The sequence below is a fragment of the Poecilia reticulata genome, chromosome 9 (genome assembly GCF_904066995.2).
Source record: "Poecilia reticulata chromosome 9, P_reticulata-male-v2, whole genome shotgun sequence".
NCBI classification, from domain to species: Eukaryota; Metazoa; Chordata; class Actinopteri; order Cyprinodontiformes; family Poeciliidae; genus Poecilia; species Poecilia reticulata.
This window is the reverse complement of record NC_088838.1, coordinates 23,817,562-23,835,545: the sequence shown is the minus strand read 5'-3', so window position 1 is coordinate 23,835,545 and position 17,984 is coordinate 23,817,562. Positions and strand designations below refer to the sequence as shown.

The following is a 17,984-nucleotide window of genomic DNA, read 5'->3' as shown; positions in this document are numbered from 1 at the left end:
TTTACATCGCTCAGAGCTCAAAGTATAGAATTAGACTAAATAGATCCGCCCATATAGATTGGCAACATCGTCACTAATACACAATCTTTCATTTTTCAAGATCTAGTTGCCTCTATAGTTGTAATGTTTGTTTTATCATGATGGACTACTACTTTTCTTTTCTTCTTAAGTACTGAAATTGGCATTATGATACGTTTTGTAATCTACTCTTTTAAAATGTATTTAAGGAACCATCTAAATGTCACCTATTATCAGTGGAACTGGTAAATGAAACATTGTCCATTCAGTTTCATTTTTATGTCGACTGGTAATAAGGCCAACTAAATGTTAAGTTTGAATTAGTATTTCACTGGTAATCTGATTTCATTTGGTGCTTGTTGTACCATAAGTAGTGAAACCTTGCCCTGGTTTCCATCCTGCATTTTTCTGCCTGAAAACAAAAGTGACATCTAGCTATATGGGCAATGCATAACATACCTTTAAAGAGAAGAGAAACAAACAAACAAAACATAACAGTCATGGATTAGTTAGCTGTTCTTAAGCAATCTTATTTAATTCCCAATCACACAATGTTAAAGCCTTAAAAACCCTTGTCTCTTGCTTCTGACCTCTGACCTCCCCAACAACCCAGACAGATTTAGCTTTAGCAAGTCGCGCGTGAGGTGGCGAGCAAGCACGAAGAAAGACTCCACTGTGCTTCTACTCACTTCCTGTGGAAGGCATGTTGGCATGGTAACACCCCCAGCTCGTCTTTCACTTTAAAGTCCTCCAGACACACGGCGCACGTCTGCTGCAAGAGTCACAGACGAAACAAAGTGAGAACTGACAGTCATTGCAAAACTACCCCCAAACACCAGGCAGAAATCAAACCTACCCCATGAAGATTTAATTTTTTCGGATCTCCTTTCAGCACCACCTGTAGAGGTAACAAACGCACACCTTGAAATGTGATGTTGTGTGGGATTTGCCATGCTGCTAGTTTTTACTTCCTGCCTTTACCTCTCTGTATCCAAAGCGTTCACTCTGTGCTTGGTGGCGCAGCTTGCTGTCAATGAGAAAAAAAAAACATTTCAATCAGTCAACTTTATTTGGCAGTTAGTTCAAAGTGCTTTAGATCATAAAATCACAAAAATACAAAGTCATGAAACACATAGTCAACAATTGAAGCATAACATTTTGTCTAGTGGCGTTATTACACATCAGAATGTTTATCGATGTGCCTGGAATAAAGGAAGCCAGTGTTTCGGCTGTTTTGCAGTTTTCAGGAAATTTGTTCCAGATTTGTGGCGCATAGAAGCTGAATGCTGCTTCTTCCATGTTTGGTTGTTTTGGATCTGAGAGTTGTGGAAAATTTCTAATTGGTAGAAAATATTCCAACAACAAGAATGTTTATGATCAATAAACAAACAACATTGTAAGTTTTGCTTATAATATTGGCAGGGAATAAAAAAGAAACTGTACTCTGAAAAAGTCTAATTTCTTTGTACCTTTCCATAGGATGACCCTTTTAAATCTTTTAAAATTGGTCTTGATCAATAGTTCTCCAGGATGTTTGAAGGTCATTCAAAGTTTTTCTTCCATTGTCTAAAACCTGATCATGACATCATGTTGTGTCCATTATGCAATCCATCACTTTGTTATAATGTTTTATTTAATTGTCATTATTTTGTAGAGATCAGTTTTTAGTCTGACATTTTTGTATATGGTCAATAAAGCTAAATTTTATTGCTAAATTATAAAACATGTAAAATATCTATGCTAATCATATGTACTGTGTTTAAGAGATTCGTTTTATATATTAGTCATGTTTTTACAGTAAATTTGTCACAAATAAATCTAAAATCTAGTAGAACAAGTGTAAAAATATATCACTGTTTTCCATATTTAAGAAATAAAACAGAATCGTTATTATCAATTAAACATTGTACAACTAAACTTGGGCGCAATTCTCCAGATAAAACAATGTCGTCACTTAAAAAAAGACTATAAATAATTTCTTATATTGCACATATCCCTTGATAAAAATAAAATAAAGTCAAGTAAAAATTAAATAGACATTTAAAAAAACAGACGATGGCTGACGGATCTGAATCAAGCAGCTTATTTTTTTATTTCCAGAGTTAAATTGTTTGTGTGTTTTGGCCGCCGATCCAGCCAAATTTCCAGTACCGTAATTCCGCCACACTTTGCGCTATCTGAAAAATTCCAACGGTTTCTGACCCCGATACGTTGCGCTCTCCAGCCAATGTCTGGTTATTACGGTAGTTTCACCCCCGCCGTAGCAGGAAGTGTAATTAATTCGAGGGGCACGGTGCATTGCGAAAATAACATGCTAGATATTTAAAGTTCCAGTTGCTATGGATAAATGGGCAAATATATTCACTCGCAGGACATTTAAAGAACTGCGTACAATTAAAATATGCAAAAAAATATCCAGGCGAAGATTTGAAATGTTGGTCAGCTACAGTAAAATAGCTCCACAGTAAACACTGCCTCGTATTATCAAACACACATGAAGAGTCGTGGAGCGACGCCCAGAATGCAGCAGCAACAGTACACAGACACACACCAACACGGCTAATGAGGACGTAAAGTCTTTGAATCACTGCTCCACCCCCCCAAAAAAACAACAACAATGGAGAGCAGATCCTTATCGCTTGGCGAGTCGCCGCGGTTCAACTGGCTATTTTTGGCCTCCTGTTTTTACACAACTAAACTTAGACCCAAATATCCGTCACTGTCTGCAGTTGGGGCCTGACATTATGACTGCAGCTCCAACCTCTGAGACTGGAAGCAAAGATAACGCCTACAAAATTCAAAACGTGAAAAATAAATGCAAATAATATAAAGTGAGAAAGCAGGAGTGAGGAAATGACAGTTATTAGTTGTTTTTCTGGCTTGGTTTATTGTTTACGCCGGCTGCCGCTAACAGCGCTTCACATGAACAATGTGAGGATACACAGTTTAAATCCGCTGAGATTTCCCATGGGTGGAAAATGACGTGGAGAAAGAGAAAGGGGGACGGGAGCGAAGATTTCACTGCTTCATCTGAAAAAGAAAATTAATTTGAAAGAACCGAGAGAACTGTTCGCAGACAGTGGCGTTTTAGTTGGCATGATTTTTAAAAGGCGGAGGTCATTGTGTACCTTCCTGTCACCTGGCGCCATTTTACAGCACAATCGAGTAACTACGACGTCTCAAAATATTTAACACTTCTTAAATATTTCTTGTCTGTCATCTCAGAAATTAGATTCAGTACTTATGGAGTAAATATTTTGAGATTTAACTTTTTGCAATTTTAATGATTGTGGCTTTAAAGGAAACCTAAAATTCAGTGTCTCAGAAACTTAGGATATCACATCAAAACTGGATGTTATAAGCAAAAATATAGTATGTATATTTCTATGCACTCGATATTTGAATTACTGCATCCATGCGGCGTGACATGGAGCGCTGCGTAGGTTTAATGGAAACCCAGGTTGCTTTGATAGCTGCCTTGTTTTATCTGGTGTCTCTCATCTTGAGGTTAAAGGTAAGGGGAGTTTGCTGGCCAATCGATAACAGTGTCTCAAAACCTTGATCATTAACGAGCCTTTGGTTCCTTTGGCAGTGTGATCAGGTGCCAAGACCTGCTGGGAAATAAAATCAGCATCCCTGTATACAGCTTGTAAGCAGAAGGAAGCATGAAGTGCTCTATTGTTTCCTGGTAGATGCTGCATTAACTGAGGACTTTAAAAACCCAGCGGGCCAGAGCAGATGACATGGCAACCCAAACCATCACACACTGGAATCGTCATGACTTGGGTTTTATGTCTCTGAGCTCTTTCTAAAAAGTTAGGTGCCTTAATTTCCCAATTTAAAACTTGTATAGCTTTTCCTAACAAGTTTTCCTTCCAGTTAACTTTCCAGGTTTTTAACCATTTCCCCTTTGTGGTTAGCCCTCCTTCCACTTAATTCTGTTGATAATATGCTGGTGTTAAAACATATATTTTTTGTGGATTTTTCTGAATTTTCGGTGTTCATTAGCTCTAGGCTTTGATCGTCGAAATTCACATCTAAAATGTATGAGTTTGCGTGTAATAAATCTTTAAATGAGTTTCATTTTTTGGATTTAATTGGTTAAATAATGAAACTTTTTGATAATATTCTAATTAACTGAGATGCAGGTTTGCTCTCCAGATCGTTTTAAATACTTTACCTTTGCTGTGTACAAATGGTGTCATTTTAGAGCCCGAATCAACTTCTCACATGAAGTAAATGTGAGAACTAGAAATAACTCCTACTAAAAACCCGAAGCATAACTTCACATCTCCCTGCTGAGTTTGCTGGTCCTTAACGCCAGAAGCGAGGCTCAGCAGCCTCAAACAGTTTCATAATCTACAAATATCTCTGTAGTTTTCACTGCTTAGCTTTGTCTGTCAGCTTTCAGAGGCTGATTTATCACTTTCCGCCGTTCAGTGTTGAGTCCTTGCAGTTTGTTATTAGACGACTCGCCCTCCTTTCAGTCCAGCCTGCTTCAGCTCTCTGATGTGAACCCTTCACATCAGAACCGCTCCCCGACCCCACTTTAACTCGGCCTCGATTCGCAGTGGAAACAAAGTCAGCTTCTCGACATCGAGGCAGAGCACAGAAGGACGTTCATCTCAGTCTCTTAACAATTTCAACAGCGAGCGTTTGTTGTGCTGCGAGGATGAGCGGTTCACAGCCAGAGTTTTTCTTTTTTTTCCTGTGAATCCGCTGCCTCTGTTTCTACCCTCACATTGACCTCCAGCATGACCTTTCTGCTGTTTGAATTTCCTAAAACTCTTCACACTGTTTTTGTCTTCTGTGAAGCAGGAAACTTTCTAAACCATTTCAACTGCGACATACAAAGAAGACATTCTTTGTGTTTTTAAGGCTTCTCCTGACAGAAAATTTCACATCTTTTTGAATGTGTTGCAGATTATTATTCATTTATTATTATTTAATTCACCATCTTTTTGAAGTATAAATGTATGTAATCATAAACAAAGAACAACTGGAGCAGGAGAAGGTGTTCGCTGTTGGCTGCAGTCAGAAATCTTGCATTTTCATCCTTTTGCAACACTGAAAAAACACAAAATTTTACTAAGTATTTCTGCTCTACTTTCTAGTAGAAATATTGTAGTACACTTGAAATAAGATAGCTTGCAAGTAACTTTTCAGCAATAATTAGGAGTCAATATTTCCTTAATTTTGATGACAAAGTACTAGTTACAATACCAGATAATTTCACTTATTAAAAATGAAATAATCTGCCATACTCATCAATATTAAGAAAATATTGACTTAAACCTTCTAATTCTTACAGAAGAGTTGATTTTAATTTATTGTCTTACTTCAAGTGTGCTAATATATTAGACCAAAAATACTTTATAAGATTTTGTGTTTTTGTACTGAAGTTAAGAAGGAAAAATAATTTAATTTCAGGAGAATTTTGTGGAACGACTTTGACTAGAAAAACCTGCAGGGCAGCAGCTCCTGCTCTTCAAAACCCAGCATGTGTTTTATTCCTCATGTGTTTTGACACAAATAACATTTTTATGTAACACACCAACGAAATGTAGGTCAATCTTGTTAAATGGCAGGAAAAGCATAGATGGTTTTCCAAATTTCTACCCAATAAAGATCTGAAAAGTGTGACGTACCTTCATTTTCACCCTCTTTGAGTCAATTTGCTGAAAGTTTTTTGCGGTGGAGACTCAATTTTTTAAAATCATTTTCTACTTCATAACATAGTTGAAGCTTGGTCAGGTTTTAGTTGAAGGTTGTCCAGTGTTTAGCTCCATCCATCTTCCTGTCAACTCTGATCTGATCTTATATACATAATGGAAGCAAAACGGGATGCACCTGCGGACGCAACATTTTTGAAGGCTTCTGACTAAGCCTGTTACAATAAGCAATAAATCACTTAATCACACGATAAATTAAAACAAGCTTGATCATTTCCACTAGCTTGATTGTTTTTATTGTCTCTCTTTCTGCTGACGACTGGATGACGAAAGGCTTCAATCTGTTCTTTTTTGAAGGACAATTTTGTTTAGAAAGATTTCAGTATCTATTTTATTTGTTGTTTTGGTTGTTTTATTTATTTTGGATATTTAAAATGTCTTAAAGTTCCAGTGTTAAATGTTCATCAGAAATTGAAGTTTATTCATCTTTGAAAGGATGTACTTGCCGTTGTTTTTATGTTACTTAAAAATGGTCCCGAAGCAACAATGTTATTGTTTATTGCAATAACTTCCAAGACAATTTGTTGTCCAGCAAAATTTGTTATTATCACAGGTCTACTTTTGACAAAATCCTCCAAGTTTTCACACGTGACTCCAGTCCTGATGCAACAGCACTGGCCGCTGGTTTATTTTAGTAAAATGAAACAGAGACCATTAACTAAAATTTAGAAAATTTTAAGTGGTGGCCAGACCAGGCCTGTGAACATTTTTGATTTTTAAAAGCCAAGATTGCATTTTGTTCTCTTTTGATTTTACATTTTGAAAGGTGTTTTATAACAAAAAATTGTTTAACTTTGAAGAAAAAACACAAAAAATTGATTTCCAAGGTTTAAACTTCACCAGTTTAAGAAATAAGATCAGATTCAAGTACAAATACTAACTTCTGAGTCGTATTTTGTTCTTTTGTCTGAATAGTTGAAATCATTTTTATTCCTTAAACTGGGAACAATTAAAATCTCTAAAAGGCAGACAAAGAGAGCCTGTGACTCTTCACTTTTTAAAGTAAAAATATATATATATAAAACCAAACATCACAAACTCACACCCAGGATTGCCAGAGACACTGGTTGAGAGAGCAGAAAACCTTGAATGAGATGATTCACCTGCTCTATAAATAAATTCACAATCACACTTCTAAGAAAGATTGCAATCGTCTATGCAGCTGAAGGAAGTGACTCAGTGACTGTGACTCATGGACGAGAACTTCGAGGAAAACAGAAGCGATGTGAGCGTTTAACAACACATCCAGGGGTCAAAGGTCTGTCTGACAACAAATCCGTTCAAATATGATACTTTATGATTTCCACCAGATACTGACTGGGGTAAACCAAAACTAAAAATACAACAACAAGGCAAACAATCCAGATGCTCTTCAGTAGTAGTTTACGTTTTAATTTATTCATTAAAATCAGATTTAAGATCACATTAAATTACATTTAAAGGGACCTATTATGCATAAATTCATATTTTGTATGTTTTTCTTCTTCCTTTTGAGTCTCTGATGCTTCTAAAAACAGCCAAAAGACACTCAGCTGTTTTTTTAGCAATAGGTTGATGTTTTTTGGTGTCTGGGAAATGAAACATTTCAAAAACCTCGATGGGCTACCAAAGCAGAGCTCCAACACATTTAATCAGCTTTTACAGCTGTGTGATGGCTGCTGGAAAAGACAAGTGTTGTGTTGTTGGCTTAATATTCAGAAACCACTTGCTGCATTCTGGTTGGTTGTGCAGGAAGCTCTACTTCTGCTAATCAAAGATGTGTGATTGTATAATTGTGCATGCATTTGCCGCCATTTTCACATGCAAGTGTAAATGTCGAGTTGGGGGCGTGGCCAACCACAACTTATTTGGATTTAAAGTGACAAGAAGCCCCAAAACATCTCTTTCTGAAAGGATCTCAGAATAGACTGAGAAGATTAAAATCTCATTATCCAAGAATGATTTTCTGGAGAAAAATTTTTCAAGGAATGTTCTCTTAGTATAATAGGTCCCCTTTAAATGTCTTGATTAAATGTATTTCTTACTTCATGAATTTCAAGAGCCTCATCTCTTGGGTAATAAGGACATGATTTAACTCCGTTACCGGAAGAGTGATGAATGAAGAGCATCCGCCTCATGTCACTCAGCACGGACAGGACTTTTGTCCTTTCTGCTTCCAGCTGACACATGTCTAAATCCTTTGAAAAGGATTTCATTATCCGCCAGTCTAAAAATATCACTCTGCAACACCAAACGCCAGGCAATTTGCTAAATACGGAACCGTCCAGGCAAATCCCTCCCACAGGTGTTGGTGTTTCCTGGTGAGCTTTTGTGCGCCGCCTGTGTGACGGTTGTGTTCGCGCCCACTGTGAGCTATTCAGGCGATGGTTATTCTGAGCTCATCGCTGTCCTCACACATTGTGGCCAGCGGCTTCCTGTTGCCTCACATCCCGTCCTTTGGACACATACGTCTCCGGGTCTCATAGAGGGAGTTCACAGTCAACAGCAGGAGAGGTCACCATGTTCTCCTTTGTTTCCCTCCCCTCCCTCACCGCGATTCTCGCCTTCACACACACACACACACACACACACACACACACACACACACACACACACACACACACACACACACGCACACACAATGTCTCTCTGTTAGCAGATTTAAAAAAAGGGACGGATCTGTCAGGCTGTTGATCTCCTGACTCTTCCATCACCGACTCCTCTTGTTTTCTAGAAAATGACTCAATAACCTTTGGCTGAATTGAGATGAAATGGTCACATTTGTTTCCCGCATGTCATTAAACGTAATGGCTCTGGCATTTTATTTAGTGTTTTGAAGTTACATTGTTATCAATTCATCCACTGTCTACTCCTGCTTATTCCTATAAGGTCACATGTGGGGGCTGGTGCCAATCGTCTGCATGCTGTGAGGGCTCACAGACAGAAATAACCATGTCTGCACCGACACATACCTAGAGGAAGTTTTAGATGTAGTTTTAGATTTACTGATAACCTATGAGTGTGATTTTGAACTGTGGAGGAAGCTGGAGTACCTGAAGGGAAGCAGAAAAGAGGAAACCAGGAGCTTCCAGCTGCAAGGTAGCAGTACTACCGGCCATAACACAACACACTGTTCCTGTTAATTGCCGTGTTAGAATCAGAAACAATGACATTATATTTGAAAAAACAAAAACTGGAGGTCGCACACCTTGATGTTTCTCATATTGGTCACATTTCAATCAGAAATATCTCTATAATTTATTGGGATTTGGCTGCTGGAGTCATTGATCCGAGTGTTCGTACTGATTAATTTTGACGGTTCTTCATTGGAAAATAGCTCAAGTTCAGTCAGATTGCTTCTATGAGCTTTAATTTCAAGTCCTGCCATGCATCTTAAATCTTCTGCAGCCTTTAGTTTGCCTTGCATTTACCTCCGTCTGTCTTCCCATTATCCCTCCACTGCCTTCAATCCCCATGTTGAATGTGGCAGAGTCACACAAAGTGTACGTAAAAAATGTCTATTAAATTAGCCACTTTTATAGCTTTTGATAAATCTAAAAAATATACAAATTGTTTTTAAATCCGTGTCATTTTCTGTTAAAATAAACAAGTAAGCAGCTAATTTAGCTTGATTTTGAGATACACAATATTAATATTATTGCTCGTTGTTTTTTGAGTGGTTGTGTTTGATCGGTTAAATCACATATTTCTCTTACCTGATGAAATAGCAGCAGAAGATGAGGCTCAAGATGAAGACGAAGATGCCTGTCCCGAAGATGACCATGTAGATGTTGAGGGGCAGGTCCTGGAAGGTGATGGGCGGCATGGTGCACGACTTGTTAGAGTAAACCACTCCCAGACCACAGAAGCACCCTAAGCAAGGACAGAGAGGAGTAACAGAATTATTTACATATAGGTAAAAGATGACCTGTTATGCTTCCTTGAACAGGTTAGGATCTGTCTATGCAAAACATGTTCATTACATTTTTTGCACAAAATCTTTCTTAGGCACTGAGATGTTCAGCCTATTTTGAGCTCCTGTCAGAATGAGCTGTTTTAAGGCCTCTTGTCACTTTAAATCAAAAAAGCTAAAAACATTTATACTCACACGTGAAAATGGATGCAAACAGATTATATAACAGTAGATATTTTAAAAGCAGAAATAGAGCCTCCTGCACAACCTACAAGAATGCAGCAAGTGGTTTCCGAATGGTACGTCAACAACCAAAAACTTGTCTTTTCAAGCAGCCATTGTACAGTGCAGATAGCGGTAAAACCAGCTGACCAAAGATGCTGGAGCTCTACTTTGGTGACCCGTCGAATGTGACTTAGAAATCGGGAGGTTTTTTGAAACGGCTTAATTTCCAGACACTAAGAAACAATAAAATATTGCCAAAAAATAGCCGAGTGTCTTTTAAAGCTCTTTACATGTTTTTAGAAGCAGTACAGACTCTAATGGAAGAAGAAAAACATACAAAATGTGAATTTTTTAATAATAGGTCCTTTTAAATATAATTTAATTTGATCTTAAATCTGATTTTAATGAATAAAGAGCACCTGGATTCTTGTGTCGTTTTTGTAGTTTTAGCACAAATACTCTGAATTCAATGTTATTGTTTATGTTGACCCTGTTTGTCCCGGTCAGTATCTGGTGACAGGGCTTGGCTAGGGTTGCTAGGTAACGGCACAGGGCCAGTTAATTGTGACTCAACAATCAGGAGGTTTTTGAAACAACTCATTTAAAACATTAAGTTATTACCAAAAACAAAAAGGCTGTGTGGTTTTTCTCAGCGCTTGTTTTTAGAAGCAGTTGAGATCCAAATGGAAGTAAAAAAACATGCAAAAAGTTAATTTTGTATAATAGGTCCACTTTAAAGAAGAATGTGCCTGAAAAAAAAACAACTGAATGCAAAGAATGTCCATAACAGACTTTGTTGTTTGAAATATAACTAACCACATGTGTTTAATTACAATGTTTCTCTGTCCAGACACCAAAAACGTACGGTCAGAGCAGCATTTAAACTATTCTAAAAAAATGTCATAATTCATTTCTCATTCTTTATGTTTTCATTCCTAGGAGCCATACTTTACTTTCTTTGTTTTTCTTTTAATATTTGTGGTTTTATTATTCTTTGAAAAAGTTTTGCCATGTCCTGTTTGTGGTTTGTGACATTAGGGTTTTGCCACATCAGTTCGTTCCTTTGTGTTTAATTTCTTGTTTTAATATTATTACTTCTTGTGATCCTTCATGCATTTTTGCTTTATTCACTTATGTTAGTTTCAGGCTGTTTCCCACTCGGTTTGTGGTTCCTTTTGAGTCTCCCTTTGTGTTAATAAGGTTATGTTTTTTTACGTCTTTATAATTCTGCCCCAGAATAAGCCAGACAGAGTAAATCCGGACATAAACAATGGCTGAAAATTATAACTTTGAAATTATGAAAGAGGTCTGTGTGGGTGAAGTGCATCACAATCTAACCACTCAACACATCCAGACTTTTCTACAGAAGTTGCAGCTACATTAGCTCTGCTTTCTTTGCGTTTTTATAATTTTGTGACAATCCTGTCTCCTTCCACTGCTGAATAAACTTTAAAATTGATCCATTGGCAACCGTTCACATAGGAATCTGATTGCAGTTGCATTCATTTAGTCGTATCAACATCCACGCACAAAAAAAAAAAACAAATTTTAGCATAAAAATATGAATTGAGCATCAAGCCCTGCTGTGTGAACGTAACCTTAGAGACCCCTCCTCTGTTTCCCTTTCATTCTGCCACAGCTGTTCCTCATCACCTCCAGTTAGCTCCTCTGGTCCCTTCATTGTTCTGCTCCCCTGCCTACGTATTTAAGCTTCTGGTTTTTGATTGTTCCTTTCTGGATTCCTCAGTTACTCTGCCACTGCTCTTCCTGCGATTCTCGCTGTAGGTTCTTCTGCTATTTATTGTTTAAATCAGGGTTTCCCCCAGAAACGTTGCTAATCCCGCAAAGACTGAATGTGACATTTCCCCTCGTCACATTCAGCTTCTGCGCTTGGGTTCTTTGTTAACCTCCAAACATGACCGAGTTGATCACTTAGGAGTTTTATTTGGACTTTTGCTGCTTCTTCACAAATTTTTGTCAAGAATCTGGACATTTTCAGAGGAATGTTTCTGTTTTTTACGCCTTTTGAACCTGACCTATGATTAATTCAAAGCTCTACCAAACTCCAGGAATAAAACACTGTTATGTCAACCTACATGATATTGACAAAAGGATTGGGTTGTTCCTCCAAATCATTAAATTCAGGTATTTCAACCACCTCAGTCACAACAGAAGTATAATGTAATCGGAAATTCTGACTTCCCAGTTTCTAAAAATCAACTGGAATGCCCTCCAAAGTCGGATTTCCCATTAGGAAGCTGGGAGATGTTTGTAAAGTACACAAACATTTTACTCAAGTAGGGGTAGCACTACTTCAACTTATTTCTACTCAAGTAAAAATAAAAAGTAGCCATCCAAGAAATTACTCAAGAAAGAGTAAGTAAAAGGTTTACTCAAGTACTCAGTAACTGATCAAATTATCGATAACTTAATATTTTTAAATGACATAATCAGATGGACAAAAATATAAAATTAAATGGAAATTTTGATATTTTAAAGACGAAAATGACAATAATTCACATAAGCAATAAAAAAATAAATAAAATCAGGCAAAAGAAAATTTGCTCAAATCTGTTTTTTTCAATAAAAACATTATAAAACTTTAAAAAAAACTGCAGGTTTGTGTCTAGTGAGTTTTTAGCTAAAATGTGTTTGTTTTTCTGTCAGTGGGTAAAAATTCCAGAAATTTTACTCAAGTAAGAGCAGCGATACTTCATAATAAAACTACTGAATTAAAGGTAAAAAAAAACAAATACAGCATAGTAAAAATATTCTAAAAGTAAATTTTTTTCAAAACGATTACTTAAGTAAATGTAACTGAGTAAATGTAACTAGTTACTATCAAACTCTGGCAACTATAACCTGAACAAATCAAAAGTGAAGAAAATGAAAGATTAAAAAGACGTTTATAAGAACTAATGCAAACGATGTTTGAGGGCGCTGCCATGTTGAAATCCTGACCTCTTAACTAGAACGCTGATACTTTATGATTTCCCAGGTAACCCGAACGCATCACAACATCCATTTTCTAGCGATGCCGTCTGCTTCTACAAACATTTGTGAAAGAATGGGTCACTCTCAAACGTTCAATTAATCCAGAAAGTACAGAAAGGAAGTTTCTGGGTTTAAAGGGACAAAGCTGTACGAGTGCTTGTACTTGAAAATTAACAAGTAGTGCACTTACCCTGAGAACAACCTCAAGTTTCCATAAGAGAGGAGAGGGGGAGGAAAAACAAACGCAGAGAAAAAGGCAGCGAATTAAACGGCGAAGAACTACAGCAGTCGGTATCTGCATGAAGCTGATATTAGGGTCACGTTAACCCAGTGAGAGATAATGAGTCAGAGGCCGCTGAAATAAGTTTCCTTTGATTAGACTGAAGGCTGAAAACTCTCTGGCTTTTCCATCAACACATACCGCAGCTAATGTGTCTTATTAGCTCACCTTGCCTGAGAGGTAAGGCAGTAATCAATGAAATCAGTCCGTGGCATCTGATAAGAGATCTCCAGACTCCTGCTCCTAAAAACCATCTTACAAGAGGCGTCCTCTGAGGTCTCTCCTGTCCACAGTTAACACCTTTACATAACGATTCTTTATTATGACAAACTGTTCTTTTTACATCAAAACTGTCAGTCTAATTTCCCTTCGGGGTTATTACGGTTTTATGTAACTCAGTTTAATAAGGACTTTTGCCTGAAAGAAAGAAACGGCCAACTGCGTCTCCTCTGTAGGTGTGAATGCGGTCTCAGTTTTTTTTTTTTATTTTGATGGATGATGGAGAAGGAAGACACGCAGACGGATAGGTGGATGCAGGATGGAGGAGGAAACTGAGTGACCACACAGTCATTTACATACAGATCAGGTCTACAGCAAAAACTGTAAGCCAGATACACAAACAAAAACTCTACAGTAAAACAAGATGTGTTTGTAAGCACATCAATGTTAGTTACTTCCTCCTGAAATCGGAGTATAAATTGCAAAGTCTGTTGGCGAAAAGACTGCAAATAGTAAAAAAAACACAAATCCAAGCGAATGAAACCTGGAACCAATTAGAGCAGGGAGAAATAAACAACATGTTTCATTTTGGCTGGGATTAAGGCAGCAAGATATTAGACGTACTTGCAACATGACATAATGTTGGCGAATGTTTTTGCTTGGGTTGCAGACATAAAACCTCAGTGAGAAATCAGTCCAGCTACTGGAAAAATATCAAATCTGGGGTCTGAAATAATTAATTAGATGAACTGATTAATGAAATAATCATCAACTAATTTAGTAATCGATTGATCAGAGTATACAGACTGTGGTTTGCTGAAAGAACAACACAGTCAGAGCAGTAATTAAGACAAAGCAGTACACAAAATAAAATAATAATAAAAAAACCCTCTGTATTTAAATATATTCTACCCAGAACTCCTTAAGCAATAGTTTTGGCTTCACCTTGTTCAAATTCAAATTAAAACACCTTTTCCTGTCTTGGGCCTTTGTTTGATATCTAATTATTATTATAAGTCAAAAATAAATCAACGCTGTATTGATGTTCAGTCAAACAGAAAGGTCTGAGCTTTTTCACATGTTGATGTAGGAAGTATTTGTTTTAACTGCTTATGCATCCTTTAAATCCCATCCTTTTCCAAACCGCACAGCCTCCATCCACACATCTCTACTCTGGCTTTTAAAAAACAAAGTTAAACAATGAGAAACACATGCTTCAATGTAAAATATCAGCTGCTTTAAGACAGTCCTGCTCGGGGAATATCCCTGAGGATATGAGCTCAGCATCCCCACCCCAGGTTGGACGCACATGAGGATGTGAACATGCAAACAAACAGACGCGTCGACCTCGTTTTCTTCCATCACTCAGTCGATCTTTGGGCCTCACACAGAACATCTGAAGACACAGAGGCACACAAAAGCCGAAGGACGGACTGAAGGATTTTGTGGCTCTTGTATTCATGTCAGTGCACAGACGAGGCCAGAAATCAGCTCTGAAGCTGCTGCAGACTCACACGCCAAATGGGTCATATTAGCAAAAGCTTTCATGCCTCTTCATCAGGCAGTGACTAACAGTGCAGGCAGATTTCTTTTGTTTGTTTTCTACCTCTGCATGTGTGGATATCAGACAGCTATGTGTAATATTTTTCTTTGGGTGGAGCCTTGCATGACCACTGACCTATATAACGGCTCTCTCATGAGGCGGCTCGTTGCCATGGCGCCGGGAGTAGCAGATGCAGAGCGAGGACGAAGGCTCTCGCGAGGGAAAGTTCTCATTTTGAGGACAAAGAAAATCTGTGTGAGACAGATTCCTGTGCTGTCACTTTTTATTATTTTTTTTAAGGGAGACTGGGAAGCCCCCTCTGTGATTTGGCGGAGCTGCGAAACACCTCGACGGAGGATGTTTCCCTGAGACGAGATGCCGGTGGGGGTTTGTCCTACATACACCGATTTCACACAAAGCTGCCTCTGCTGCTGCCTGCGCTGAAGACAGAACTCCACATCAAATATTCAGCGTTTCATACGAGAGGAAAAAAATGCAAGGCAGTTTCTGCTGGTCTACAGGAGAAAGTCGAACTGGTCTACCAAACAAATTCAAACGATGACACGTGTGATAAATAAGTAGCAGCAGAAAGACAATAACATGGACAGGTTAAAGTTTATCAATGGAGATGAAGTTTTAAAGTGATACAGGTTCAACAGGGCTAAATCAAATCCTTCTAAATTGGAAAATTATTTATGGCAAAATCATACGCTACCTTCAGCTGTTATAAAATCGCAATATATATCAAATATGACTTAAAAGAAATTTGAATTTGTAATTTAGCGCCTTAAAATTGGCCTCTGTGTCTTTAAGAAGTCTCTGCTCTTTCTGACACTCACCTCATCACAACAACGTTTCTCCATTGTGCCGTTTACAGCACTCTTAGGAGCGTTGGCCTCAGAAGAAGCTCCTGTGATGAGCTCAGCAGATGTGCAATTCCACTGGGTGTTTGCTAATTGCTGCTGGCTAGTCTGAAGGAGCTGAGTGAGGGAGTCACAGGGGAGGAGTGCTCTGTGGGGGCGGAAGCTCGGCTGGAGACTGCAGCTCCGAAAAGGAGCTTTGTGTGAACAGGAGGCGCCTTGATTCCCCCAAGCGTTTAGGCACCCCACATTGGTTGTCATGGGAGATTAGATGATTCCTCAAACATTCCTGAAAGAATCAAAGCAACACTCCTGGTACATTTTTAATGTGGGAATAACATAATAACACGATGTAAAAGTAATCTTTACGTCACAGAGTGCCACCCTTTCCATGCAAGTCCTCCTTGTTGCTGCAGTTTCCAGCCGAGCTTCCACCTCACAAAGCCTCCCTTCCCCCACTCGGCTCCTCCAGACTAGCGGCAGCAGCAATTAGCAAACACCTGGTGGAACTGGAAGTCTACTGAGCTTATCATAGGAGCTATGTTTCAGTCTAAAACTCCTGTTGTAAACAGCATCATGGCGGAGCATTGTTGTAATTATGTGCTGAAGGGGGACAATCGGAAGGAGCAGGAGCAGGAGCTTCTTAAAGGGGCAGAGGCCCAATTTCAAGGCGTCAAATTTCTTTTGAGTCATTTTTCATATGTACAGCATTTTTACAACAACTGACGGTAACATAGCTACTTGATTGTGCTATAAAATGGCTCTATGAGCCTGAAAAATACATAACAATGCCCCTTTAACTCTGTGAAAAACTGAAACCTCCTCATACCTGGATGCACAGAGTTCGGCTCTAACTCCCTGATACTGCTTCATTTTTCCAGCAGAGTGTCCCTGCGTGTGCTGCTCCCTGTGTTTGCGGGTATGCTATGAATAGCAGGGGAGTTGAGCCACACAAAAGGGGGAATTGTCTTTTGTCTCAGCACCAACCAACAATCCCCAGACAAGGCTGCTGCATTAAAACATGCAAAGCTAACGGGAAAAGACCTCCAATCCATCATCTCCACGAGCTCTAGCTGTCACAGTGGGGCACCAAAACATTCGCTGCAACAAACAGAGCCGAAATTAGAAGTTCTGCAAACTTTGCCACCACTCACACACTCAGAGTGCCGCAAGCCAAGTGGTGAAAGTGATAGGTTGTAGTTAGAACGAGTCAGTGTTAACAAGATTACCCTGAGATGTTGCAAAGAGAGCACAAAGACGGGCTTTGTGTGGATCTCCGCTGGAACAGCAGGGGATGAAAATAAAGGATCACATTGATTAAACAGTTCTGTATCCTGCAAATCAATGCAAACATTAATTAAATTCATAGCAAAAATGCAATGAAAGTGACCCGATTTTGGAACAATGAACCATTTACTACATGATGGGACAGCACACAACTTACCATTTTATGATGTTTTTCTAATTAAAAATCATTATAAATGCTGTATAATCATACATGCAAATACATTTTAATTGCATATGTGGGGCACCGAAATATTTACAGTTTTATCATAATTAATTACTAGACTGCCTAATTAAATTGGAAACATCCCCGATGATCTAGGTCATAATAAATGTTGATTAAGTCAAATTAGGTCATATTTATACAATGAAATACCGCCTAGCAATGAGTCTCTGGATGTAAATAACAGTCTACTCATCACAATAAAGGCCAAGACAGACAACGGTGTAAATATAAATGAACACTCACCGTTACACCACTGAAACGGGTGCATCAATGCACCAGAGAGAGTCCTCGCCGCCGGGTTCGTGTTTACCAACAAGCCGCAGACGCCTGTACGGATGAAAGCGCCCAGAAGGCCGGGATGACAGCGGACCAGCTGGGTGAAAGGTGAACCAGACAATAGCACCTGATGAGGGGTCCTCAGAGGTGGGGAAAAAACGCGTTTCTTTTGACCAAATCCCGAAGCTTTGATGTGTCACATTGCTTGCGCGGATCTTCTCTGAAGAGTCAAGAAAAGCAGAAACGCTTAAGTGTTTTTTTATATATATATTCTTATTATTATTTCTTCATTTCATTCTGGCTGCTGTGAGTCGGTTTTTATTAACAGGCGGCATGGCAGTGACCCAGTGGCGGCGGCAGCATCGATATGAGACGGGAAACTGGAGCGCTGGCTCTGAGCTTTTTGCTCCCGCCTCGACAGACGCCGCTGACGGG

The 17,984-nt window shown here is 38.7% G+C and overlaps 1 protein-coding gene across 3 annotated transcripts in view; it reads right to left on the bottom strand.

Moving 5' to 3' along the window:
• Positions 1 to 17,961, bottom strand: part of rnf122 (ring finger protein 122) — a 20,100-nt gene extending 2,139 nt beyond the window's left edge. The window contains exons 1-6 of one of the 3 annotated variants that reach the window (XM_008418267.3): positions 17,724 to 17,958; positions 17,517 to 17,600; positions 9,446 to 9,602; positions 1,000 to 1,045; positions 875 to 916; positions 708 to 790 (exon numbers count right to left, since the gene is read on the bottom strand). In XM_008418267.3, coding sequence (XP_008416489.1) covers positions 708 to 790; positions 875 to 916; positions 1,000 to 1,045; positions 9,446 to 9,602; positions 17,517 to 17,541 — 353 coding nt within the window. In that variant the 5' untranslated portion in view covers positions 17,542 to 17,600; positions 17,724 to 17,958. Of the gene's footprint in view, positions 1 to 707; positions 791 to 874; positions 917 to 999; positions 1,046 to 9,445; positions 9,603 to 16,592; positions 16,611 to 17,516 lie in introns of those variants that run through there. The other 2 variants (XM_008418268.3, XM_081610746.1) reach the window with 2 other exon arrangements.
• Positions 17,962 to 17,984: the final 23 nt, after the last annotated feature.